We start from the raw sequence: 27,412 nt of genomic DNA on the forward strand, positions 1-27,412 counted from the left end.
AATCTGCCCATTTTGCTTTCTCTCACATCTGAATTTTTAAAATCTCAAATTCTTTTAGCTTCATCCCATGTACCTGTTTCCCTCAAATTATCCCCTACAGCACTAAGCTGCTGGCGTTATTGTTGTTGCTAAATCATACCCCGGGCGGCAGCGATCCTAAGAACCTTTGCATACCAGGAAAAGGGTGTAAGGGGGTAAATGTAAAAAAATCATTAAAAATCAACATGTGACCCAATCCAATTCAAATTTGGTATGCTTAAAGCTCTCCTTAATATCTATTACTGTGACAATTTTGAAGTCTTTATCTTTAAAGCTTACGCAGATGTAAGCATTTGTTTAATTCATATCAAATCCTGCTCCTGAGCCCCAGTGGCCACTCGGAAAACATGCTCAGAAACCAGTAGCAAAATAGGACAGGTCTTTTCCCTTTATAGCACAATTAAAGCAGGATGCATGGGAGTGCTTCACAGTCTAAGAAGATTATAAACTGGAAAACTTCAGAGTACTTCACAATAAAAGTAGATTATCAGCTGGAAAACTTTGGAGTCCTTTGCACACAATTCGCAGTGATTGCACAGTATAATGCTGGTGTGATAAAGCTCTTTTTCTCTCAAATATAAACTTTGTGGTTTTTGTTTTTGGTGAATTCGTATAAAAAATGAACTGAAATGAACTTTTCACCCATCTGCGCCAGCCAAATTCAACAGGTACAGCTATTCCCAGCATGGACAGGACCATGATATACCTGCCTGCTATAGCGCTGTTAAGGATGATCAAGGGTCTGGAAACAAAGCCCTATGAAGAGAGACTGAAAGAACTGGGCATGTTTAGCCTGGAGAAGAGAAGATTGAGGGGAGACATGATAGCACTCTTCAAATACTTAAAAGGTTGTCACACAGAGGAGGGCCAGGATCTCTTCTCGATCCTCCCAGAGTGCAGGACACGGAATAACAGGCTCAAGATAAAGGAAGCCAGATTCCGGCTGGACATCTGGAAAAACTTCCTGACTGTTAGAGCAGTATGACAATGGAATCAGTTACCTAGGGAGGTTGTGGGCCCTCCCACACTAGAATCATTCAAGAGGCAGCTGGACAACCATCTGTCAGAGATGCTTTAGGGTGGATTCCTGCATTGAGCCTTGTAGGCCCCTTCCAACTCTGCTATTCTATGATTCTATGAAAAGCCTGTCAGAGAAATGAGATGACAGTCCTAATTCAGCACTAACATGGTGGAATACAAATAGATTTGAACCCTGACTTTTAAAAGCAAAAGCCTGGGCCTGGATGGAAAAATTTGTCCATTTCTCCACATTCACATTTTTAAGTTCTCAAGTTCTTTTTGTCTCAGATATGGAGAACTTTGTGAATTTTAGCAAATTCTTATCAAAAACAAAATTCTCACCCTTCCTTAACACATCATGCCATTTTTTGTGCTTTGAATTTCTGCATATGGAAGTCAACAGTGGTGGTATCTCCTAGTATAGAAGACACCATGGTAGAAAAGCTTCATGAATTGGATTTCAGGCTTACATAGTTGTTAAAGGCACAAGAGCTAAAACAGAAAAAGGAGGCAAACTTATTATTCTACATCAGCCATGGGTGTGATTCAGTAGGGAGTTTACTCTGTTTCATTTCCAATTGAACCCCTAAATACTTCTCCTAACAGTTTGTGCCAAGTTAACAGAAATAATTTCCCCTTATTCCTCCATATGCAATGCAAAGGGTTTTGAGTTTTTGCAAAGTTTTCGGTTAGCTGCACAGGGATTCCACCTGCATTTGAGAATGAAGAACCAAAGTTTATATGCCTCGCTCCAGAAAATAATCGTTAGATCAGCCCATATTGTATACCTCTATAATTACTGCTTCCCCCAGTTTGTATATCTCTATAATCACTGCTTTTCCTTTGTAATCATTATCTGGGATCATCATGCCTTAATGAGCATTTCACAACGACAACAGTTTTGATTGGAGAGAATTGCTGTGGATCTCAAAGGGGTGCATAATGCTTCCAAATGCATAATGATTTCAGATGCATAATGATCATTAATGTATAATGATTCCAAATTATAGTGCCTTGCAAACAACGCATGGACTGAACATGTTTCTATGTCATCTTGGGGAGGACGCTCCTTGGGATATTTGGATGTATGATTTGGGATTCCCCAATGCTTATTTTGGGGTACACCCCCAATTCCATATTCCTTCCTATTTGTTTTGCCTATTAATGGCAAAATTAATGGATGCCATACTTCAACAGTATCCTGTGTCCAAATGAAGCATTGGGCTGGTTATGATCCAATGCCATCTTATAGATGGCTCACCTGGAGGTGTGGGTGAGTGATTTGGGATGTCCTAAAACTTATTGTGAGGTGCATAGTCCTACATTTGTACTTGTCACCTGGAGCTATCCTGCATTGATATACATTGTGCATGAATGACTGTTTGGGGATCACAAAAGGGTCTGTCCCCCAGTCATGGAGATATATAATATGGAGTAATCCAAAACTTATTTTGGGGTGCAGGGAAATATAAACTTTAAATCTTTATTAAGTTGACGGATGAAGCTCTGCTTTAGATTTTCTTGCAAGTAAGGAGGAATTGGGAAAGTCAGCATAGTGTAGACATGTGACGCTCCTGCTAAGAGGCAGTAAAATGAGCCAAAGAATGATGAGTCAAAACTGCAAAATCATAAGATTGACTTCTAAAATAAATGTTTTTATCTACAACCTTATCTGGCTTTGTCAGTGTCATTGCTTCTAGGAACCTAATTTGGTCTGTTTTTCTCCTTAGAATTCCTGACTGAGGCAAGACTGAGCTATGATTTCCACTTTATTGATAAAGAGTTGAGAATAAGGAATTAAGAAGGTGGAAATTACACACTACCTGGTGTCATGCTTGACCAAACCTATCCATAAATCTGTAGGAATTGGAGATTCATGCAGTATTGTTACAGCTGCTGGGTGACCATCCTTTTTGCTTGCTAAGCAACAGGGAGAGAGTCCACTGTTGCTGATGAGTCAGGTAAAATTATGTCTTCTGGTCCAGAGGAGCCAAGTAAGGGGTGGTGGAAATGCCTCACTTAGAAGGAGGGTTGAGAACATTGAACATGCTACCAAAGATTATAGGCCAGGCCATTTTTGTTTTTTCTGAACAGCTGACAATGCTATTTATTTTTTATTAATGAAATTTATATTCCACCTTTTCACCAATTCAAAGGTGACTTATAATAATAAAAGTAAGATTAAAACAAAATCTTTATTAAAACCTAGCATAAAAACAAATAAATTAAAAATTCCAATTAAAACACAGCTATCAAAGGAATGAGCAGCATCAACCAATTAAAAATAGTGGCCTTTGCCCTATCATATCAGCTCTCCATGTGTAGGGTATATTTCACATGGCTGAGTTCACACAACACGACATGCCATAGTATGGGTTGAGTGTGGGTTGTTGTTGAATTGTGGGTTGTTGTATTACGTGAACCCAGTGGTGGGTTCACACAACACAACCCATGACAAGAACCCATGGTTTGAACCAAAAACAACCCACAAACAGAACCCACAGTTTGTTGCTGGGTTATGAACTGCAGGTTCTTCATTGGTAACAAATCATGGTCTGTTAGTGCGGGTGAGTTTGCACAACACAATAGCCAAAAAATAAAAAACCACCTATCTTACAACTAAAGTGGTACAGGAATATACTACAGGGTTTTTCTGAACCTTTGAATCAGCTGTAGGGCTGTGGTATCACATGTTTCACCATGGATTGCTGAGGAAGCAGATGTTGGCTTATCTGAATCATTCATTGTAGTGACACATTCGTTGATGGGATTACTGAAAGCCCTAAATCACTTCTTCTTCTAAGGTTTTTGTGAGGTTGATTAATGGAAGAACCAGATGTGATCTGCAAAAGCCTCACTTCCATTTCCTAGTAACATGCTGTTTCACGTTCCCCACTTCCGTAAGAGGTAAGAAGTTGCAAAACAGAATCATTTTTGAGGACCAAGTACTGGAAACTCATAGTGTTTTGAATTGTTTATCCACAAATGTGGGAACTGAGCAGATGGACGCAAGCAAGCATATAGGATGAGCAATGCCAGTCCTAAGGTAGCATCAGTCTCCCAAGTGTAACAGCATGCTCTTGTACCACCAAGAAGGGACAAAATAATTCATTCCCAACTACCATGTTTTCTAGCACAGCCCAGACAGAACTAATCGGGCAGCTTCACAATGATCTAAGGACACAAGTTTAGAGAAACCAAGTCTAATATGCTTAGGCTGCAATACTGGGCCCCATTTACACAGGGGATTTACTCTGGTGCTACCGTGTCTCACAAAATATCATGGCACATGACATTTCCCCCTCTCCGCAGCAATTGTAGGTTTTCATGCCACAAGACACACATTGTTTTGTACAGTTTGGGAATCTGTGTGAGCTCAACCCACAATACTGGCTTCAGCACCAGCTGTGGGGAGCAGCCTGATAGGAGGATGGGAAAGCTGTGTCATCAAAGAGTGGGCATGAGGAGAGGAATTGGCTTCCTCTCCCCCACCCCATACCAAATGAGCCTTACTCCTGAGAAGTCATGCTTTGGGATGACTTTTCTTTTTTAAAAAATCTCCACTTCTGTGCTGAAAGCAGCCCACTAAACATGTCTACTCAGAAGTAATTCCCATTGTTTTCCATTGCACTTACTCAGCACGGGTGTAGAGAAAGGGTCGGGGAAGGGAATTGCTTTGCCTGATGGTGATTCCAGATGAAGCTGTTATGTTGTCATTGCCCAGCCTTATTCATGGGATTTTATTGGGTGGGGTGGGGTGTCCAGCAGTCAGCTTCTTCAACTTGTAACCCTCCTGTAGGGGTGTTTCTAGGCCCTGAAAAGATTTCGGGCCCCAGGCCCATAGGACGCAAATCTGCATCAAACTTGCATGTGTTGATTTATATCAATATGCAAATGTAAAAAAGAATTTCTAGGAACTATTTAAATTGCACAAGAGGCAACGCCCAGAGAATTAACTTCTCATCCAACTCTCAAGTAAAATAAAGTCTTCAATTAATTTGCGCCCTGCCCCAGATCATCCGAAACCAATGGATTCCCCCCTGCCCAACCTAAGCTTAATTGCTATGCTTCTATTCAGGGGAAGATCTTTTAAGGGGGCAGGGGGTTGAAGGATATGAGGAAGGGAGAGTTTAAACTTCCCTCCTCAGCTGTGATCCAGTTTGAAAATTGCCACACAAACACCGCATGACAATTTAGCTAAGTAAAAAAAGCCTTCCATTGGCATGAATGAACACTCCAGGCTCTGGAAAATAGATTCAGGGCCAGGACCACATGGACCCTGGTCTGGTCATGCCCCTGCCCACCTGTGTTTTTCTCCAACAGAGAGCTTCGGCTATTGGGCGGTATAGAAATGCGATAAAATAAATAAATAAAAAATACTTGTTGCTTTGTTGTTTATTCGTTCAGTCGCTTCCGACTCTTCGTGACTTCATGGACCAGCCCACGCCAGAGCTTTTTCTCTTACCACAGAAGATCCATTAAGAAAGAAAGCCAGCCCCTTCTCCCAACAAGGACATGTGTGATCCAAGACATTTTGTCCTCCCAAATGTTGACACTGCATTATTGGAAAGGTGCACTCAAAAATCCTCTGTAACATAGCGAAGGACCGCAGGGGCACTTCTCTTGCTACTTTAACTGCTCATGTGAGTGGTCTACTCATACAAGCAGTGTACCATGGAAGATTGCAGTTCAGTTTCCTTACGACGAGTTTTCAAGTATTGTTGATTTGCAGTCTTCCATGAGTTTTCTTCTCTTCTGACATTATGTTGCTTAAATTTATTTATTTATTTATTTATTTTATTTTATTACATTTTTATACCACCCAATAGCCGAAGCTCTCTGGGCAGTTCACAAAAATTAAAACCACAATAAAACAACCAACAGGTTAAAAGCACAATTACAAAATACAGTATAAAATACAGTATAATACAGTAAAATACAGTATATTAAATGAATAGACTGGCACTCATGTGGGCAGTTACATGCACCAAAAATGCTTGGTGAAGGTAACATCTCATCTGGTTTTACATCAGACAGTACTGACACAGCTAAACACAGCTGGCAGGTAAGAACAACTATTAGGTGCAAACTCAGAGCACAATGACTCATGCAAATGCAGGGTGGGGGGAAGGTGCTATAGCTATTAAGTAGGTGGTGCAATTGAAGCCTGGGCATGTTGTCCTTCAGATCTGAGCTTTATGTGTGATCTGTTTCTGGAAAATGAATCATCTCGAGAGGCTGAATGTAAAACTCTCCGTGCTATGTAAATGTCAAAACATCTTGGAATAAAGGTTCAATTTGTGAGCCTGCCGATTTCCAAATCTCAGTTCCTGGTCTGCTGGCTTCTATGTGGCCTGCAAGCATTTGATCACATGCACCTCCTTAGGTCAAACACAGAGCACCATCAGATGAGTGTTTTACTGCACGCTCGTTGCTGGGCACTCACGGATCTTTGTGGGTCCCTCTCACGAGGTCGTCTGCCTCCTGCTTACCTCCTGCCCCTTCTAGCCACCCCCAAAAAACACAAACCACCCCAGTAAGTCCAGCTTATTTTAAAGACGGAAGTTGCCACTATCTCCTGCTATGTGCAGGAGAAGCAGTGGGTTCAAAACGGCCCTCTGAATGGGCCACATGCATGTCATTTACTTCCTCTTTTGAAAAAGGAAGTAATGAGGGACAAAGGCACTAGCGAAGAAGCGATAGTAAGGAAACAAGATTTCCCCGTGTGATGATGTTTATAGAGTAAGAGCAATCCTGTGGTCCCTTGACAGTGTACCAGGAGCCATAGAATTGTTACCGGGGGCGGGGGGGACGACTCCTGGAGGTTTTCCCCCCAATGTCAGAGCATCTCTCCTGGATCCTTCTAGCCACCATGAAGCTTTTCATGGTAGCTTCCTCTATGAGGTCAAAACTCCAACCTTGTAGAGGGAGGGATGCCTGACGATCCAAGACAACCTAAACTCTGCCAGCCTCTGACCATGCCCCCAAGCCAGGAAAATATTTAGATGCCTTTTTAATAATGTGCTGCTTTTAATAATGTATTAGTTTTAAATGTTTTAATTAGTTATATGTATTTTATGGTGCTTACATTTGTGTTGTACCCCGCCTCGATCCAGAGGGAGAGGCGGGTAACAAATTATTATTATTATTATTATTATTATTATTATTATTATTATTATTATTATTATTTTGCTCAGAAGTGTGTCTAAGTGCTTGCCTTCCATTTCCAGACTGATTTTTCTTCTGTTTTCAGGTAAAACATAATACATTGTCATTGCCAGACTGATTTTTCTTCTGTTTTCAGGCAAAACATAATACCTGGACTTCTCATCTGACCTCTGCCTTATTGACAAGAGCCAACAGGGTATGGGAAGGCTTCACTTCACATTTCTAAGGCTTCACTCTGGCAGCATAGGATTCCTCTCTAAGTCTTGATTATAGTGTCAGATTGATCTCTAAATTGTCAGGCTTGCGGGATTTATTTTGTTTTTCTACAGGTGCAAAATACTGGCTCAGAGGGGTTGACGCACATTTAGCATAAGGAACAAGGTGTCTGTTAACCAGTGGAGGCAGGTGTCTCTGATGTCAGTGGGGTGGTGGATCCAATTGTATTCTGAACAATCCTATGGCTCCTGGAACACTGCCAAGGGACCATAGATTGTTTTACTCTATATTTGACCTAAGAAAGTGCATGTGACCAAATGCTTGCAGGCCACACAGAAGCCAGCAGATCAGGAACTGTAATTTGGAAATTGGCCAGCTCACAACTTGAATCTTTATTCTAAGATATTTTGACTTTTATACAGCATGGGGAATTTAGTCAGAACTGTAAAGAAGCTATCCAAGGTGCTTGGCAAAATTGTAGCACACAGTGCAAACATATACATTCTGACCCTGTTCAGAAGACACACTAAGCCATGGTTGTTAAGCACTTTGAGCTAAACATTATGGCTTAGCGTGTTGTGTGAACCATTCCTAACCATGGTGGCTACATAACCATGGTTTAAACACGCTCACTAACCATTTGCTGCAAAAGGGTTAGCGGCCTAATCATGGCTTATCGTGTTGTCTGAACAGACTCAATTACTCAGAACTTAGTTCCATTGTGTTCAATGAGGCTTATTCCAGGAAATGTGCATAGGATTGTACTTTCAGGCTCCTATGCCATACATACATACATGGATGTAAACCCAATTGGACTCAATGGGTTGATTATATTCAAATAGACATGGTTTGCAAGATTTGTAGAGACAAACAAACTAAATGGGGGAACAACATTCCTCATCCTGGTAGTTTAATTCACATTTTGTGAACCGCCCAGAGAGCTTCAGCTATTGGGCGGTATAAAAATGTAATAATAAATAAATAAATAAATAAATAAAAAATACACGGTCTAAGAAATTTCCTCATGTCAACATTATAAGACAGCTATCAGCGGAGGGGTTCAGACAAAACCAGTCAGAACTCTACAGGAACTATCCAAGATGTGACTGGTTCTGGTCCTGGAACAGATTTATCACCCCACTGATATCAACCCCCCCCCCCTCAGCCCCCACTGCTCTTAACCAAGGAATTTGTTCTCAAGACCAGAACTGAGCTCTACAAGCCCTTTGACATAAAAACGTCCAGATTTCTCCCAAAGCTTTCTTATTATTATTATTATTATTATTCATTTTAGAAGTATGATTATTATGTTTAAAAGCTGTTTTGTGGCTAGCGGTTTTCCTGATGGGAAAAGGCTCCAGCAAGCCTCTTGCCACAAGCTGAACACCCCCACCCCACTCCGCAAGTGGGTTTGCTTGCAGGTTAGGGCTCTAATACAATTCTTGTAATGTGAACCGTTGCTGGGTGTGGTCTTCTTCAAGAGGAGTCCAGTCATGAGAAAGTATGTTAATTAACTCTGAGAAGAACTTATAAAAAATGTGCCAACCTTAGATGTATCTGGGCTTGTCCTTGAACCAGCTCCTGTTTGTATTCTGCTGAGACAGAATGCCTTCCCCTAGGCTTAGTGTGAGTCACTCACTATACTGTAAGAATTGAACCTTTAGAATATGTTACTTGCCAGATCCCTTTCAGGGCATCCATTCATGAGTGGCATTTACTCATGGAACAATTTCTAGAAGAGTCTGATGAAGAGAACTCTAGCCCACCAAAGCAATAGCAATAAAAGAGGAGGCGTGCCTGCCTTTCCGTCCATTCACTACCGCCATAGCGCCAAGTCCATGAAACTTGGCATGCATACTAAGGGCACCCTAGGGGCGTGCTCCACTCAGTTATTTTGCTTTTAAAACACATTAATTAATTTTAAAGTGTCCATGTGGTTGAAACCTGCAATAGCACCTTCAGCCACTAGAGGCACAGTTCCCTAACTAGAACATAGCATTGTAGTCCACAGGAGAGGTTAGTAGACAGAGAGACAGAGTTTTAGGCCTCCCCCCGCCTACTTGCTATGGGGCAGCACCCCCTTAGGGGAATGGAGTGGACAGAACCCTTCCTCAAAGGTGACAGGGATGCACCTGGCAGCAGGTACGGCTTCCCTCAGTCAGGGTGAGCATAATGTGTCCAATTCTGACAGCTGCATAAGTTTGTTTGCACCCTTCACAGTATCAATATAGGGGTTATTCCCACCTGAGTAAAGCTGGATCCATTTGCTAGTGCCATAATACATTTATTTGTCTTCAAAGTGCAACAAGACTGTTGATTGTATTTATTGATGTGTAATTCCTTTGCTGTTCTTTGCATTTACAGACTGCAAAGGTAGGTTTTTCTACACGAGGCCAACCCTACCTTAGGTAGAGTGGTGGGGGCTGCCTCAGGCTGTAGTTACTAGCAGTGGCGGTGACAATAGTCTCAGCTGATTAAAGAATTCTTAGGGCAAAATCCTATGGCGACGCTCATAAGTCTCTGAACTTGGAGGCTTATGGGCACCCTATGCAGAGTATTGGAGGCGATCTTTGCCTCCAAACCCCTCCCTTTTGGTTAGACAGGGGTTTTTTGCCCATCTAGCTGGTAAGTGGGAGGGAAAGAGGCTAGTGAGGCCGGGGGATATCCTAGCCTCCCTAGGTCCCCTCCCCTCCCCTCCCCTCCCTGCCCACCAGCACCCCCCTTTATCCCCTCTCCAAGGTTGCCAGCATGGTTCTTTCCATTCAAGTTACAAGGGGAAGCAGGAGGGGAGTGTGGATTCCTGGATCCACAGTCAGAGAGCTTTCTCCAACCTCAGATCCAGGAAGCCAATTTATCCTATTGCCACTTACACTTTGGCTAGGAGCCATAGGATTGTAGCCAGAACCATCTGCCTTTTCTTTCATTAATTTAATTTACATACATTAGCCAGTCATGAAAACCTTAATATAAGGTGCCTTTTTGAAATTTGGAATGTACAAAACAACTTACAACGTGGTAGACACAATGCTACCAGTTAAATACTCTTTATCTCCTATTTAACCCTCTTAAATCAGAACCACAGAAACAGAAATTCAATGCCAATTCAACCAATTAAAGGCTCAGCCTTGTTTTCTATTTGTTGCATGAGAAAGGTGAGGGTGGGGGGGGGACCTTCTCACATTAACAGGTCAATGTGTGATTAGGGTGGCCCTACATGAATTGCCCCAAAAGAGGAAATTCATCACGAAAAGAGAGGACAAAAGGGGACATTGATTTGTATATGCTAATTTATTTATATACATGCAAATTTAGAAATGATTATTATAATTTAAACAGAAATATAGTAATCTCACCATAATGGGGGACAGCGTGACCTTGTGACTTGCTCAGTCTCAGTCTGCTGCCCAGGTGCTGTTGATGGGCATCTTCAAGGCCCAGTTTATACTTCTGATGTTCTTTATTTTTATGCCGGACAGGGACTGGACAGTGCTTAGAGTAGGGGACACCTTCAAAATAGAGGACAGTCCTCTGGCAGAGCTTCAAATAGAAGGCTGTCCTCTGTATGAGAGGACACATGGCCACCCTACAAGTGATTGTGACACAATCATCTGAATGTTGTAGTTGTCAGTAGCCCAGTATAGATCAAAGTTTTATTTAAAAGGAAGAGAGCAGAAGAAGAAAAAACAAATCTGCAAATAACTTCACTAAAATGTCCAGCACAGTGCTCTGTATTGAAAATGGATTAATCTTCCAAGGCATTTTCTTATGAAGATGAGTGCCATGATCCCCATTGTACTCCTAAGGGAAACTGAGGCATGGTGGGGCAGAGGGGGGGGGAACATGACTTTACCTGGGCTGCTCAGAGAGAGGGACAGACAAGAGTCGAGCCTGGCGCATAGACTCCTGTGCTATCCAAGCACTTTAAGGGACAGCAGGAGCCAAGCCCACTCTGTTATTCCCACGGTCAAAGACAGAGTAATACTGGCCAATAAAAACATCTCCCAGAATCCAGAGTGGCCCATCCGGGGTTTGCATGTCTAAGCCCTGGAAGCCGCTGATGCACTGTGCCATCCCATCGCTAGACTCCTAGTGGGAAGAGAAATAGGAGATGTCAAAGCAAATAATATTGACTTACATAAGTAGAACCCAATACGGCAGCATTTTCAGGCATTTAAGTAACTCCCTACAAAAAGAAAGTAGCATCTGAAATAATTTCCTTACACCTGCCTCCTGCTAGCACTGGCTCCACACTGGCATGGGCTGTCAACTTTGTGTATACGATGTCTGTGCAATTTGCATACCACCAGGGAACTCTGGCAGCAAGAGAGTAGCATGCAGGCTAGGGTGGCCACTTATGCTTTGGTGTATGGGAAAGCAACTGCAATCCAGTATCACAGTAAATCTCTCCCAGCTTTGCTCAGCTGAGTTCTCTGTGTTTCAGCTGGCAAGACCTGGGGGGCAAGGTGTGGTGGTCTATTGTGATTTGATCCCCTTGTCTGTTTACTGTTATTTACTGTTTTACTCTGTACAGCACCATGTACATTGATGGTGCTATATAAATAATAATAATAATAATAATAATAATAATAATAATAATAATAATTGTCCAGGTGTCTCATCCTGCACACTTCCAGTTGTGAGTGTGTTGTATCTGAAGGTGGGTGTTTGGGACAGAATAAGGTTTCTGTTGGTGTACCACTCACCCCACTGTCCAACAGTCTCCCTTACTGAGCTAGCTAAGGTGGTCTCAGGGTTGGTCTTGGAGTCTCCTTGGCGTGTTGCGCTGGGGGACTTGAACATACATGCTGAGGCAGGCTTGAAAAACTTACAGTAGTCCCATTGAAATGAATGGGACTTAAGTTTAGTCTACCCACAGTCTCCATGGCAACCATGGGCCTGTCCCAATTAGTTTTGGCCCCATTCATTCAGCAGGACACATTTTGGATGTGGTTTTCATAGGGTGAGATGATGGTGATCTGTGGGTGGAAGAACTTTCTACAGTTCGGTGCCACCAGTATGATGATGACACCAAGCTCTCACTCTCTCCTTTCTATTTAAAACAAGGAAGTTCTTCTAGTTCTGAACTGGTATCTGATGTAGGTAATAGACTGGCTGAGGGCAAACAAATGGAAGCTTAATCCAGACAAGATGGAGAAGCTCCTGGTTAATCAAAAGGTAGATTATACAATATAGAAGGCAGCAGTTGAAATAAACAGCATAAAGTGGTGCTAACCAGCATACAACCTGCAATATTAAATAATGAACAGAAATGGGGTAAATGATTTAAGGAAATGTTTTATATAATATCATAATAGTACCACAAATTATTTACAATGTAACAGAAGGTTGTTAACAGTACCAGGCATGTAATATTTAGTGTTCCAACCACACAAACAAAAAGTTGTTAACAGTTAAACAAAAGTTGTTTATAGTTGTGAGACACTTAGTAAGAAACTTGTTTAACAGGCTGCTGGCTTAATGAACCCGTTTTGCAAGTTTCTTACTAAGCATCTCCCAACTATAAACAACTATTGTTTAATCAAGTACAAGTTTCTTATCAAGCGTCTGGCAACTATAAATAACTTTTGTTTAACTGTTAACAACTTGGAACACCTTATGCTAATCAAAAGGCAGACCAGGAAAAATGTATTCAAGATGTGCTGGATGGGGATGGAAAATTCAGGCTCAGAGTTGGGTGTATTCCTGGACCTGGACCTGAACCTGGTTGCTCAGATTTCAGTGGTGGCCATGAGTTTGTTTGTGCAGCTGAGGCTAGTGCACCAACTTCACCTGTTCCTTGAAATGTATGATCTGGCTACAGTCATGCCTTAGTTGCATCCCATTTGGACTACTGTAACATGCTCTAGCATCACTCATCGCACAGTGTTTTCAGACCGTTAAGAGATTTGGGGTCCATAGGTAGGGTGACCATATGAAAAGGAGGACAGGGCTCCTGTATCTTTAACAGTTGTATTGAAAGTGGAAATTCACCATGTAGCACATGGTGAAATTCCCTCTTCTTCCCAACAGTTAAAGTTGCAGGAGCCCTGTCCTCTTTTGTATCTGGTCACTCTAGTATAGCACCCACAGCTTTATTTGTTGTGATGAAGAGGGGATTTCACCAGGTGCTGCATGCATACAAATGACACCTGCTGAAATTCCTTTTTCTATGCAACTGTTAAAAATACAGGAACCCTGTCCTCCTTTCCATATGGTCACCCTACGCATAGGACACAAACTTGCAAACAATTTGCATATGATGTTTGATATCAATATATATGCAGCTTCAGAAATAATTGCTAGGATTTATTCAATTTCACAGGAGGCCAAGCCAGCCAATTAATTTTTCATCCAAATCACCTCAAATAAAATAAACTCTTCAGTTAATTTGCACCCTGTCCTAGTAGTACTTCTTCAATTGCAATTAATTAGCAATTTCATCCCCCCACCCCCATCTCTACTTCTTTTTCCTTTCCCTCTTGGAGGAAATTTTCCCCCGCCCTGTGCTATTGAGGTGTGTGCAGAACCAAATCTGCCCCTCCAAGGGTCCCAATATGGCCATCTGGGGGTTCCCCAGAAGACTACACCCCTTCCTTGCTCCCCCACTCCTTCCCCCCCCTCACTCACTGTTTAGTGGTTTCCCGGCTTTCTGCAGATTTTCCCCACCCTAAAAGGTCAAAATGCATCAGGCTTACTTACTAGCAGCAAGAACTTTGAGCTAAAATATGTTATTATATTTGGGCTTTTGGCCCTGCCCCTTTTCTTTTGGCCCCACCCGCCATGGGTATGTGTCCCCTGAGAGCCTCTCTAAAATGGAATTCGGCCTTCAGGCTGAAAGAGGTTCTGCATCCCCGATTTAGAAGAAAAGCTCCCATTTGCACCAAGGGACTTTTTTTGTCCTCTAAGTTTATGCAAGGAGGACTTGGGGGAGGGTGTTCCATCTTGCGGGGTGGAGAGGGTTAACCCTTCTCTCCTCAGCTCCAATCCCCCTTGAAAATCACCCCCGTGTGTCAATTAAGGTAAGAAAGAAATCTTCAATTGGCATCAATGGTTCTGGAGAATAGCTCTGGATTCCTGGGTCAGGGGTGAGCCCCATTGGGCCACGCCAGTAACATCATACATACACACATAGGGCAGGGCAGAGGGAGGGGGGGCAGTGGTGCCAGTTGGCATGGGCCTACGATTTTGAGGGGGCCTACTCCAAGCCCCCCCCCCCGGTAGAGGCAAAGGGGGACCCTTTGGTAAAGATCTGTTACAAAGTAGCTCAAATATTGAACTTGAGATTGGGCAATATTTTCCCAAATGTCCTCATCGCGTTGCACATTTTTCTGTCATTGCCAGCAACAGTGACCTCTAATGAGAGGAGCTTCAGTGTCCTAAAATGAATCAAGTCACACTTTTGGTCCACAGTGGAACAATAACGTTTGAATGAATTAGCAGTTTTGAACATTAACATTGACAAGGCAAAGTTGCTTGATTTTTCTGTTGTTGTTGATTTCTGAATGTGAAGAAGTGATGTCTTATATACATCTTGAACAGAAGTGTTTGCCGTTACCTTTTTTATATATAAATCGTTCTAGTTCATATGTATTTAGAACTGATTAAAAAATACTTAATGAGCAGTTTGAAATGGGGCCTACATTTCCCATCTGGCCCGGGCCTATTACCAGCTTTGCCTGGCCCTGTACACACACAGAGAGACACAAACACACACAACTACATCCTCAGCAGCAGTGAGAATTAATTATTTGTCCACACCCCCCCCACAGCCTGGGAATTATGTGTCTATGTTTGTTCAGTTGTACAGGTTAAAATTCACACTTGACCCAAAAGCAGTAAGTATGCATTAAAATGGAAGAAGGAAATCTGTCCTTTTCTCATTCTTTTAACTCTCCTTATTGTGGAGAATGGTTAAAGGACATTAATAGGTAACTAATTCCCATTATGTAATCTGGACTGCCCAGCCCTAGGAATTTTGCTACAGAGTTGTGTGCTTTGACCTCTGTTATATAGACTTTTCTCAATCAGAGCCACTAAACAGCAGCTGAGCTCCTTAACATGGAAACAATTTTTCATAAAACAGAAATGCCCCCGTGCCTCCTTACCCAGTGCAGAGTTAAAGATAGATCACTCTCCAAATGTAGCCCACACTTCCCTAAGAATGGCATGTGTTCTGCAAGCCTGAAGACGAGGAACTGAGAAACGGTACTTACCGCAAGGGTGTAGGCCTCTGGGTTAAGAGGATACGGGATCCCATTGAGTGTGAAAGTGACAAGAGGCATTTCTTTCAGTTTGTTGCAGTCTACGGCATACTGCGGAACAATGGATAAATGTTTGCAATGGGGATAAATACAGATTTTTCAATTATAAATCTCACACCTTTACCCATGCGATTTGGGGAGGAGTAAGTATGGAAACACGGTACATAAAACAGGGGGTGTCTAGACGTGTTCAAAACCCTGCATTGGCTGTGAATTGGCACTGTGTCAGTTATATGACACAGCCACAGATTTGCAGTCACTGAGGGGGCTTTTTCACGAAGCTGTATTGTTAAAAAGTCAGGGACTTAACCCAACTTTTTTGTCGGGAGAGAGGTCACCCTGGCTCTCCCACCATCTGATCTAACCCCATGCATAGGTGTGCGGAAGGGGTGTGCCAGGTGTGCCCAGGCACAACCTAACATCTCAAGCAATAGGCATCTCCACAATCCTCCCTTCATCTGCAATGACCCTCCCACAGTCAGACAAGCCAAATGCCTAGTAGGGTGTCAGTGTCTACAGTGTTTAATAAATAAATGGATAAACAAATGTCCTTTATGATTGAGTATTCAATAAATATTCACCCTTAAAAAAAACCCAATTCCCTGGGTGCACATCCTAATGAAATGTGCTGTGGCCCCATGCTCAATCTGGGGGGCATTTCAGGTGGATGGCAACTGGAGATTGGTCACCAGAAGCCAGGAAGAGGGTGGGCCCTGGCTCCAGTACCCAGATGACCACTGGAAACCCCGCGCTCCGTCTTAGCGTGGGAATTACCTGACGCCACCTCGCAGGAGTGAAACTGCAGGGTTTAGGAGGAACACGGCACCAACATGGCAGGGCCGTGGTCTCCATTTTGTTTTCTCATTGCTTTGGGAAATTTAAAATTAAATGCATTTAAAAGTATTGCCCCAAACATGAAGCTAGAACCTCACAAAGGAAAAGCAGTTTGAAAGGGGCAATATGGTATGGGGAAAAGGTTTAAGCACCCCATTTCATCCCTCACCCCTTCTTTGCTTAAAATGCCCCCCTCCCAATCGGATGCTAATTTTCATTTAACAAAATTGCTCTGGGGTGAGTGGAACGATTCCTTATATATGTTTCTGTGTAATGTGCAGTTTGTCTGATAACAGTTGTCTAGTTAAAATTTGGGAACTCTGCATTTTAATACACAAAGTACAAAAAAGTAGGAAATTATGAAGGAGGAGGAACCAAAGGAAAGGATCAGGAAGACCTAAAGCCAATACAAAATATAGCATAAAATAGGAGTGCAGAGAGAAAAGTATATGGCTTATCCTAGATCAGTACCCACAGAGATGCTACAGTGCATGTCCAAAGCAAGGGACCTACCTCTCCATCCACAGGCTCTGCCCCAATTAGTTTCTGCATTTTCATTATCTCCTCAGAAGGACCGGTGAGGAGAGAGGTCCCTGTGTCCACTATAGCTTGGCATCCTTCTGCGCAGAATGCAATTGTCCCACCGACCTGAATACTGATTTATTTATTTATTTATTTATTTATTTATTTATTTATTATATTTCTATACCTCCCAATAGCCGGAGCTCTCTGGGCGGTTCACAAAAATTACTGATGAGGAAGAAAACGAAATAAGCACTGGAGAAAGGATATTAGGGGTGGGATTTTTGCTGCTCCAGGAGAATTACAGCATTACCCCTCCCTCACTGCCATCTGATCATACTATTTCCTATTTTCATAATTAATGTCTGCCACACCTTTACTTCTTCCCCTTTGCTGTGTTGATGCCCTGGGTGGCTGGTGGAGATCAGAAAATTCTTAACGAATCACTCCAGATGTTGCTTCAAATACATCTTTGAACTCTTAGGAGTATGGGAAGAAGCCTAACACTTTCTCCTGCCCCATTTTCCTGCTGAGAATCACTGACCTGAGGCTACAATTTCTATTTACCCCGAAGATACTATTTGCTGCTACAGCGCTTGGGGTGGGGGGCAAATAGCAGCTCTGGATGACTTTCAGTGGGGGGAAGGGTCCAGCGGGGAAGAGTTACACTCCACATATAATCCTAATCCAGATTGGGAGTAGGGGCATCATTGCTGCTTTGAGTAATAGTACTATAAAAATAGTCAAATTAACAACATCATCAACAGCAGCAGCAGCAACACATGCTTGGGGAATCCCCAGCATGGGCCTGAAAGAATGACTTTATCTGTCATTCCAGAGAATCTCCACCCTCCTGCCCCATACCAAACAAGGCCCTTACTTATCCAGTTGGATCTGCCAGTATCCCTGCTTAGTGACTGGAATCCAGTTGAGATTTCCAATGAAATGGGAAGGATCATAGCCACCAAATGTCAGTTCCCCTCCTGCAGAAGAGTCAGCATTCCTAGAGAGAAAGAGAGAAAGAGAAAGGGTTTTCATTTAATATGGGCCTTTCCCTCAGCGAAATTCTATTTACTCTGTCCAAATTTTCAAACAAGAAGAACATTAATTCCCCACATCCTACAGGGTGGTGTAGTGGTTAAAGTGTTTGACTGGGACTCTGGAAACTTGGGTTCTAGTCCCCCACTCGGCCATGAAGCCCACTGGGTGACTTTGGGTCAGTTACAAACTCTCAGCCTAGCCTACCACACAAAGTTGTTGTGAAGATAAAAAGGAGAGGAAAGGGACTATGTAAGAGAAAAAAAGGTGAGATATAAATGAATGATTGAATGAAAGAATTAAAGAAAGAAAGACTTCCAAGCCTCTCCACCCAGACCTCCAGATTCTCCCCAGGTGATGCCCCTTCAGTACCCTCATTCTGGGGCTATTGATATGACTTACTCCTACCTGCTCTGCCCCCCGTCACAAGGCTGATGGAGGGAATCTTGCATAAATTGGGGAAGGAAAATGCTTGCATGAAATGTCATTGCATATATAACAAAGTTAAGAGTATATACATGGCCACAGGTTGTTCATAGTAGAGTACTAACATAGTAGAGTACCAAGCCTAGAGGTGTGGTTTAAATTAACCTGTGACCCAGAATTGGCTTTGTGTTTCATACAAGAAGATAACTAGCTGCCTTAAGAATTTGTTAAAAGGCAAGATGTAAATGTCCAAAATAGACAATAAATTAGGTGAAACATCTGCAATTTTGACATGAGTGGAACTGTACACAACTGCCATAGGTTGAGTGTTTAAAAGAAAACTGTTTTTAATGTTCACTGTTTTAATTTTTGTAAACCCCCCAGAGAGCTTCAGCTATGGGGCGGTATATAAATGTAAAAAATAATATAATTAAGAGTCACATCCATAACTTGGCCCACTTTGGGTTCTGGTCCCATGCTCTTTTGGTCCCAACCCCCTTGGAATGTGGTGTCTAACCGGTTTCACCCAAGGTAATGTGGACCTTGACAAAACAAAGTTTCCCCTCCCTTCCTTTAGAACGATGCATGTTCTAAATAGGTACCGTATGCGCTGGACATTTGGTCTCAGCTTTCATTGATTTTTTAACTGACTTTGAAGAGCTTTGGCTATAGGGTGGTAGAGAAATGTAAAGAAATAATCATAATCACAAGGGGGCATCAAATGTTCATACCTGCTCATGTACACAGAGAATAGTGGCAGTTCCACCAGGTTTTGGGCTATCATATTATCAAAAACTGGGGTGACCCCATCCACTGCCAGGGCTGGGTAAGCCAGTCCAAGGATCCCATCGAATTCGGCATCCACAAAGGTGTCGCCAGGCTCATTGACGCTCTTGGCAAACTGCTGATTGGCTACAGTGAGTCCTTCAACCTGGAGGGCAAAAATCTGACAAAATCATTCTAATCCCATCACCATGCAAGAAAGGAGTTAGGGTGCCACCACAGGCACATCACTGAGCCAGAGGGGATTACATTACCAAAAAAGAGGGCAGGAGAGGACACTGATTTGCATAAAATGTATGTAGTCTAATTTATATGTATAGATGAACATTTAGAGATGATTACTATAATTTCAACTGAAATGCAAGACATCCCATCCTGTGACCAGGTGATCTGGGAGCCTGCTGAGTCTGCTGTTCAGGCGCTAACTGTCTGAGGAGGGCTTTAGTCAGAACCAGCCAGAAATCTTAAGGTACTATAAAAGTGCTAAACCCTATCGCAAAAATGGCTTCAGCACCTTGGACAGATCCTTTAAAGTTCTGGCTGGTTCTGACTGAAACCCAGAGAGGATTCACAGCCCCACTGACTTAGGTGCCACCACCCTCCACTGCTAACTGTTGATGAGCAACCTCAAGTTCTCTCATAGGAAGATAGGAAGCTGCCTTATACTGAGTCAGATCCTTGGCCCATCTAAGCCCAGTATTGTCGACACTGACTGGCAGCAGCTCTCTGTGGTTTCAGGCAGGAGTTTTTCCAACCCTACCTGGAGATGCCAGGGATTGAACCTGGGACCTTCTGCATCCCAGGTTCTACCACAGAGCTCCAGCATTTCTATTCTCTGTTCTTATGGCTCTTTATTTTTAAGCCAGACTTAGACTGGACAGTCTCTCAATTAGAGGATGCTTTCAAACAGAAGACCACCCTCTAGCAGCACTTGAAATAGAGGACACCTGGACACCCTAGTGCTTTAGTGTTTTATGTACCATGAGGGATCACAATGAGTTGTGACAAAAGCTGTGAATCCCTATGGCCATAGGGATTCAACCAATCCACCTTTACCCTGTGCCTGCTTACCCTACCCTGTGCCTGTTTGCATTCTCTTCCCCCTCCTTATTGTTTTACTATGATTTTATTAGATTGTAAGCCTATGCGGCAGGGTCTTGCTATTTACTGTTTTACTCTGTACAGCACCATGTACATTGATGGTGCTATATAAATAAATAAATAAATAAATAATAATAATAATAATAATAATAATAATAATAATAAAAGTTATAAGTCACAATGCTGAGGCCCCCTGCTGGCCAGATAACACTTTACAATCTCAAAAAAACCAGTCTAAAAAAGGAAAGCATTGAAAAGTATATGCACTTACAGTCACTTGATCACTTCCAATTATTCCTGTCAAGCTACCAGTGCCATAATGAATTGAAAAAGAAGTTCCCACTTCTTTGTAGGTGCTGGAGTCTGATGGATTAAATCTGTTATGTTGAACTGTGTTTTAAAAAGCAAACAAACTCCCGTCAGAGTGTTTCTGTGAATAAATGTGATACCTCTTAGCTGGCATGCAGAGAACATACGGAACTCTAGCATGACGCTTGCTGTCCAGACTGGTGTCACCGATGTCAGTGGGGCGGTGAATCCGTTCTGTCAGAACCAGTGAGAATCAGATTGGATAGCTTGATTAGAGTTCTGACTGAAACCAGGAACAGATTCGCTGCCTCACTGACATTGAAGCCACCAGCCTCCACTGGCCTTATGGGTGTTTCTCCTCAGAAGTAAATCCCACAGTGGAACTTGCTCTCAGGTAAGAACACACAAGATTGCAGCCTTATGACGAGTCCACACAGGCACATATAGAATTTGTTCTCGTGTGAACTAACTCCACTGAAAAGTGTCATTTTTGAGGTGAAGCCAGTCAGGTGATATAAATATTATGTCTGTAGCATTTGTTGAAGGATGCCATTTGGCCATTTCACACAGGGAGGTCAGAATTTGATGGCACAGATGGCAAGTAATGAAAACGTGTGGGTGAACTCACTCTCTGTCATTCATGCAATGTGATACTCACCATAAATTACAGCATCTTGTCCATCACACACACACACTGTTCCCATGTACATGCATACTCAGAAGAAATTTGCACTGAGTACCATGGGATTTATCGGTGAGAAAGTGTGCTTAGGCTACAATCCTGGGCCCTGTTACCTGTGAATCAGTCATATTGAACCCAAGGAGACTTACGTCTGATTGTATTGTTGGAGTGTAACTGATTGCACTGTTAAGGATATTATTCCAAAGACTTGTTTAAACAGTCATTTTTACATCAAAAGAAATCACCCTAGACTGATTTTTTCCTATCAATTTTGCTTGGTGAAACTGTCCTAAGAATTTATTCTTATTTCATCATTTCTTAATGTGCCCCCTTGTGGTAAGATCAATATTGTACCCTGAAAACGGAGAAAAGAAATACGATGAACATGAGATTTCCCTAGCTAATAATATTACCTGATCTTCGTTTTATGTTACAGGTACATCCTGTGGTCAATTTGTACTGGCTACTGGACATAGAGCAATTGTAAACCAGTTCACAACCCCAAGAGAGTTACTTGAAACCAGTTGGAGAAACTATAACTAGACTCCCATTTTACAGTTGGGATAAAGTGGCGTTTATACATTATAGCCACTACATTGTGGTGGTGCTGGTACTGGTGGTTGTGGTGGGACTTTGATGGGTTTCACGTGACAACTGTGTTATGTGATGACCCCTATGTGTCCAGTAGTTCAGCACAGAAATTAAACCACCACAAACAGCCTTAAGGGAACGCTGATCAAATTTGCAGATGACACAAAATTGGGTGGGATAGCTAATACCCTGGAAGACAGAAACAAACTTCAAAGTGATCTTGATAGGCTGGAGTGCTGGGCTGAAAACAACAGAATGAAATTTAATAGGGACAAATGCCAAGTTCTACATTTAGGAAATAGAGACCAAATGCACAGTTACAAGATGGGGGATACTTGGCTCAGTAATACTACAAACGAGAAGGATTTTGGAATTGTTGTAGATCACAAGCTGAATATGAGCCAACAGTGCGATATGGCTGCAAGAAAGGCAAATGCTATTTTGGGCTGCATTAATAAGTATAGCTTCCAAATCACGTGAGGTACTGGTTCCTCTCTATTCGGCCCTGGTTAGGCCTCATCTAGAGTATTGCATCCAGTTCTGGGCTTCATAATTCAAGAAAGACGCAGACAAGCTGGAGCGTGTTCAGAGGAGGGCAACCAGGATGATCAGGGGTCTGGAAACAAACCCCTATGAAGAGAGACTGAAAGAACAGGGCATGTTTAGCCTGGAGAGGGGAAGACTGAGGGGAGACATGATAGCACTCTTCAAATACTTCAAAGGATGTCACACAGAGGAGAGCCAGAATTTCTTCTCGATCCTCCCAGAGTGCAGGACACAGAATAACGGGCTCAAATTAAAGGAAGCCAGATTCCAACTGGACATCAGGAAAAACTTCCTGACTGTTAGAGCAGTACGACAATGGAATCAGCTACCTAGGGAGGTTGTGGGCTCTCCCACACTAGAGGCATTCAAGAGGCAGCTGAACAACCATCTGTCAGGGATGCTTTAGGGTGGATTCCTGCATTGAGCAGGGGGTTGGACTCGCTGGCCTTGTAGGCCCCTTCCAACTCTGCTATTCTATGATTCTAAGTAAAGATTTGGGGTAGACAAAGGAAAAATGGCCCAAGCTGCATGATGACAAATTCCACAAAAATCTCACTATGTGGTTACACCTGTCACAGAGCACAATTTAAAGTTCTTCAAAGCCTTCATAATATGTAAGTTGTAAATCATCATCATCACCATCATCATCACTATCACCATCATCATCCTAAGCCACAAATCCCCTTGAAGGAGACAAGCCCTTTTTACAGTTTATGAATAAATTTTACCATTTATTAATAATTAGGGTGACCATATTTGGGAAACCAAAAAAGAGGACACCTAGTGTGTGTCTGGGTTAGCAGCTTTCTGAGTCCTGCAGAAAGTACGTTATTCCCCCGCCACCTTAAAGAACCCGATTGGAGTGGAGGAGGGGAAAGGATTTCATTCTGCACCACCACCATCCGCTCCAATTGGGGCCTTTTCTATAATGTCCACGAATGACCCACTTTCCCCTTTAAGACCTCAATTGGAGCTCCGGGTGGGGGAATGATGTGCCTCAAGAAAGCATGTCATTCCCTCCTGCCATGCTAATGGCAGCCTTAAAGGGGAAGGTGTGTCATTCCAGGACATTATTGAAAATTATAGAAAATCCCCCCTGACACCATGGAAAGAACAAAAACCAGGACAAATCCAGGGAAATCCTGACAGTTGGTCACCCTATTAATAATATTTTATATGTAACAAAAATCCATCAAAAGCCCATTCTCCTCATTCCTCCCCTCACCCCTGTTACCGCCCTGATCCCATACCACAAGCTTTGCTGACGCAGTTGACGGACGGCACCCAGAGGTTGGAGGAACCAGTGTCAAAAAGCACAGTGAAATTCTGAGGAGGATTCCCAATGGAGATCTGTCCAAAATATTCCACCTGACAGAGAAAGGAGAGCAACATTTCTTTCCCATATATTATGACAGAGGTATGCTCAGCAGACCCTACACAAAGCAGAAAGGCCTTCCAATGCGCAAATGGGAATCGTGCGAGATTCAATCCTTGTCTGGATTCAGTGTTGGCATAAGGTGCGTAAGGGGCTTTTCCAAAGAGTTGAAGTAGATTTCCGTGCTACATTTGGGCTAGTCTTGATCCAGCAGTACACAAGAGAATTTTGGAAGCAGACAGACAGAATAGAGAGACGTAAGCGTCCTGTTCAGACAACACACTGCTAAACCTTTTGCAGCAAATGGTTAGTGGGTGTGTTTAAACAATGGTTACATAGCCACCAGTGTTGGGACTAGTTCACACAACGCACTAAGCCATAATGTTTCTCTCAAAATGCTTAACCACCGTGGCTTAGCGTGTCATCTGAACAGGATCACTGAATGGTAGAGTTAACTGAGGGCTGGATGGTATCTTGAAGTAGTGGGGGGTTGTGCTCTGGGGCCAATCTACACTAGACATCTGGTCCAGTCACACAGCACACTATATTTCCCAACCCATTGTTCAGATGCAATTTCTCCCGAAATATCTGTGCTTCTTTCCAGAATGTTTTTTACAATGCCCTCCGCCCCTGTGGATTGTGGTTTCTCTATGTTACTGACATGTGTGTTCCAAGCTAGTGGTATTACCGTATACCTCTTATGACAGGAGTGACTGCAAAGCTATAGAACCTGTTTTGCTACATTTCCCCTCACTTTCACCTTTGATCTTGGGGTGGGAGGGACTTGTAGACACAGGAGTGGATTCAGGGTCCTTCATGGATCATCATCACCAATAACAACATGCTACCTCTAGTACAAGAGGCAATGTGCCTATTGACACCAGTTGCTGGGGGACATGAGTGGGAGGGTGCTGATGTACTCATGTCCTGCTTGTGGGTTCCTGGTTGACAGCTGGTTGGCCACTGTGTGAACAGAATGCTGGACTAGATGGACCCTTGGTCTGATCCAGCATGGCTCTTCTTATATCCTTAAGGGTTGTCTCCTTTGTTACTGCTACATTTCTGCTCCCTGTGGTTACAGCTTGTAACTTACATCAAAATAGTTGAGCAGTGGCTCATTGGTGTCCTGGAAAGCTGAGCAATCCTGGATGTACTGGATCGTGTCCACCTTGTATCTCTTCCAGAATTGAGATAGCTGGCCACGTTCCCTCATGGTTTTCCCAAAGATTTGTGTCTTCTCAGGGCAATTCTGAGGGGCAGGGAAAGGGATTATGTAGTTAGTGTTGTATAACTCAGGTAAGACTCTAAGAAATGACTATGAGGTAGTACTAGAGTACTTCTAGAGTTACCACTTAGGTTATGCTGCTTATGGATTGTTTGTATCTTGAGAATTCTATCCATGATACACAATAAATTATTATGGATGGAGTCCATCTCTCTTTTTTGTTGCCATGAGATATTTATTGCATGATATGGACAGAAATCTAATCTATCCAAGTGGTGGATAGATCTTCTGAGATTCATCATTAATGCAACTTTATTTATTTATTCATTTACAATGTTTATATACTACTCCATATCTAAACAGATTTTGGAGTGGTGAACAATAAGAGATAAAAAAGAAGAAGAAGAAACCACCATTTAATTTTTTTATTATTTTAAAGCAAACTACCAGTAAAAAACCATGGCTGGTCAGTCAAGTAAGGCTTCCTGAAATAAAGATGTTTTCAGGAGGCACCCAAAACAACACAATGCTAGTGCCTGCCTGACTTGCACAGGGAGGGAGTTCCATAGAAAGGGGGCCACCACACTGAAGGCTCTTCTCTGTGTGGACTCCATTTGGGCCTTATGTCCATGTGGAACCAGCAGGAGCATGCCATCTAACCACTTCAGCGACCAGGTAGGTTTATAAAGGAGAAGGTGCTCTTTCAGATATCCTGGTCCCAAGTTGTTTAGGGCTTTATACACTAGTACCAAAACCTTAAACTTGGCCCACTAGTGAATAGTCAGCCAGTGCAGTTCCTTCAGAAAAGGAGTTGCATGCTGAAAGGGAGCAGCTCCTGATAACAGTTAAGCTGATGAATTCTGCACCAGCTCTAGCTTCTGGAGCAGCCTTAAGGGCAGCATTGCAGTAATCCAGTGTTGAGGTTATTAGCCTCTACCACAGTGGCCAAACTATGCCTGTCCAACAGAGGCCGTAGCTGGGGAACCAGCTGAAGCTGGTAAAAATGCACTCTGAGCCACCCTGGCCACTTGAGCTTCTACCCCATATAGAAGCTATTAGAGCAGCGGCCCTGAGATCTATTGGAGCAATCCTCAGATTTTATAACACTTCAGGAGGACATCTGGTTGTCCCAGCCCTGAAAATATTTCATAGCAAAGTTATTGCCCAGATTCTGTATGGTGCTGCTGTTTGGGTATGGGATGACTCTCAGATGGTTAAACTGGAGGCACTTCAGAACACATTTCTCAAAAAACTGTTAAGACTTCCACCTGGTACCCCCGCATTCTTTGCAGGGTGTAATTTGATGATGACGATGATGCACGTACTGTGCACAATGCATTCTTGTGGAGTTGTACCAATATCAGGCCTGTGCAATGCACCTGTTTTGTGGGAGATTCCACAAGGTTATTTAAATGACCTACGGCTTTCGAGCGATTGAGTCTTACAACTAGGCCTTGTAACATTGCAAGTGAAAGAGCCAAAGAAAAAGCCAAGGAAACAGGCTTACCTTTGCAATCCACTGGCCAGCCAAACACAGAACATTAAAAGGATCAACCGCTTCATCCTGGCAGCACAGGTCTTATGATATCCTTGACTTGTAAAAACTGAACATAAGCTTTGTTTTTATACCCACATGCCCAACCCAGTCAGTGTGATAAAAATGAAGGGGGAAATATACGGTGTGAAAGCCACACCATTTAATGTCAACACAGCACCTGTGGAATAGAAATTAGTCACTTTACATGTGCTCCATTCCAATCACCAGAGATTAGGCCTTTAGTTTTGTTTAGTTTTTACATTGAAGCAGGAAAGTGTTAGGAAAATTGCAGGAATTGACTATAGGTGTGTATAGAAATTGACACCTATGCCCTGAGTCATTTGTGAACCGCCCAGAGAGTTCCGGCTATTGGGCAGTATAGAAATGAAATGAAATAAATAAATAAATAAATAAATGCACTCATTGTACAAGGCTCATTGGCACCTCTGGTGGGGACTACCTGGAGGTTGCCATAAGGATCATAGGAAGTTACCTTGAAGCTAGTCATATCTTTGGATTATCAACTTTGGAATTATCTACAGCAGGGATAGACAACCTTTTTGACTCCATGAATGCATGTGGTGCTGGATGGCAGGTCAGGGGCTGCACATCTGCACGCACGCGCGCGCACGCACACACACACACACACACACACACACACACACACACACTCATTCCCTTCCACCACCCAACCCCATGAGGTGGGATTGCTGGAGGGTAGATCCCACCCAACCCAGTT

General features: G+C 42.8%; 1 protein-coding gene across 1 annotated transcript; it reads right to left on the reverse strand.

Annotated features, from left to right (window-relative positions):
• Nucleotides 1-11,364: 11,364 nt before the first annotated feature.
• CTSE (cathepsin E) lies at nt 11,365-26,712 on the reverse strand. Its single transcript, XM_063142747.1, is given in 10 exon segments — nt 11,365-11,529; nt 15,657-15,755; nt 17,052-17,193; nt 17,941-18,063; nt 19,256-19,455; nt 20,680-20,798; nt 23,787-23,904; nt 25,005-25,132; nt 25,135-25,160; nt 26,644-26,712. Coding segments are annotated over 10 exon segments (1,176 nt in total). The 5' UTR covers nt 26,700-26,712.
• Nucleotides 26,713-27,412: the final 700 nt, after the last annotated feature.

The sequence above is a fragment of the Elgaria multicarinata genome, chromosome 1 (genome assembly GCF_023053635.1).
Source record: "Elgaria multicarinata webbii isolate HBS135686 ecotype San Diego chromosome 1, rElgMul1.1.pri, whole genome shotgun sequence".
Lineage (NCBI taxonomy): Eukaryota > Metazoa > Chordata > Lepidosauria > Squamata > Anguidae > Elgaria > Elgaria multicarinata.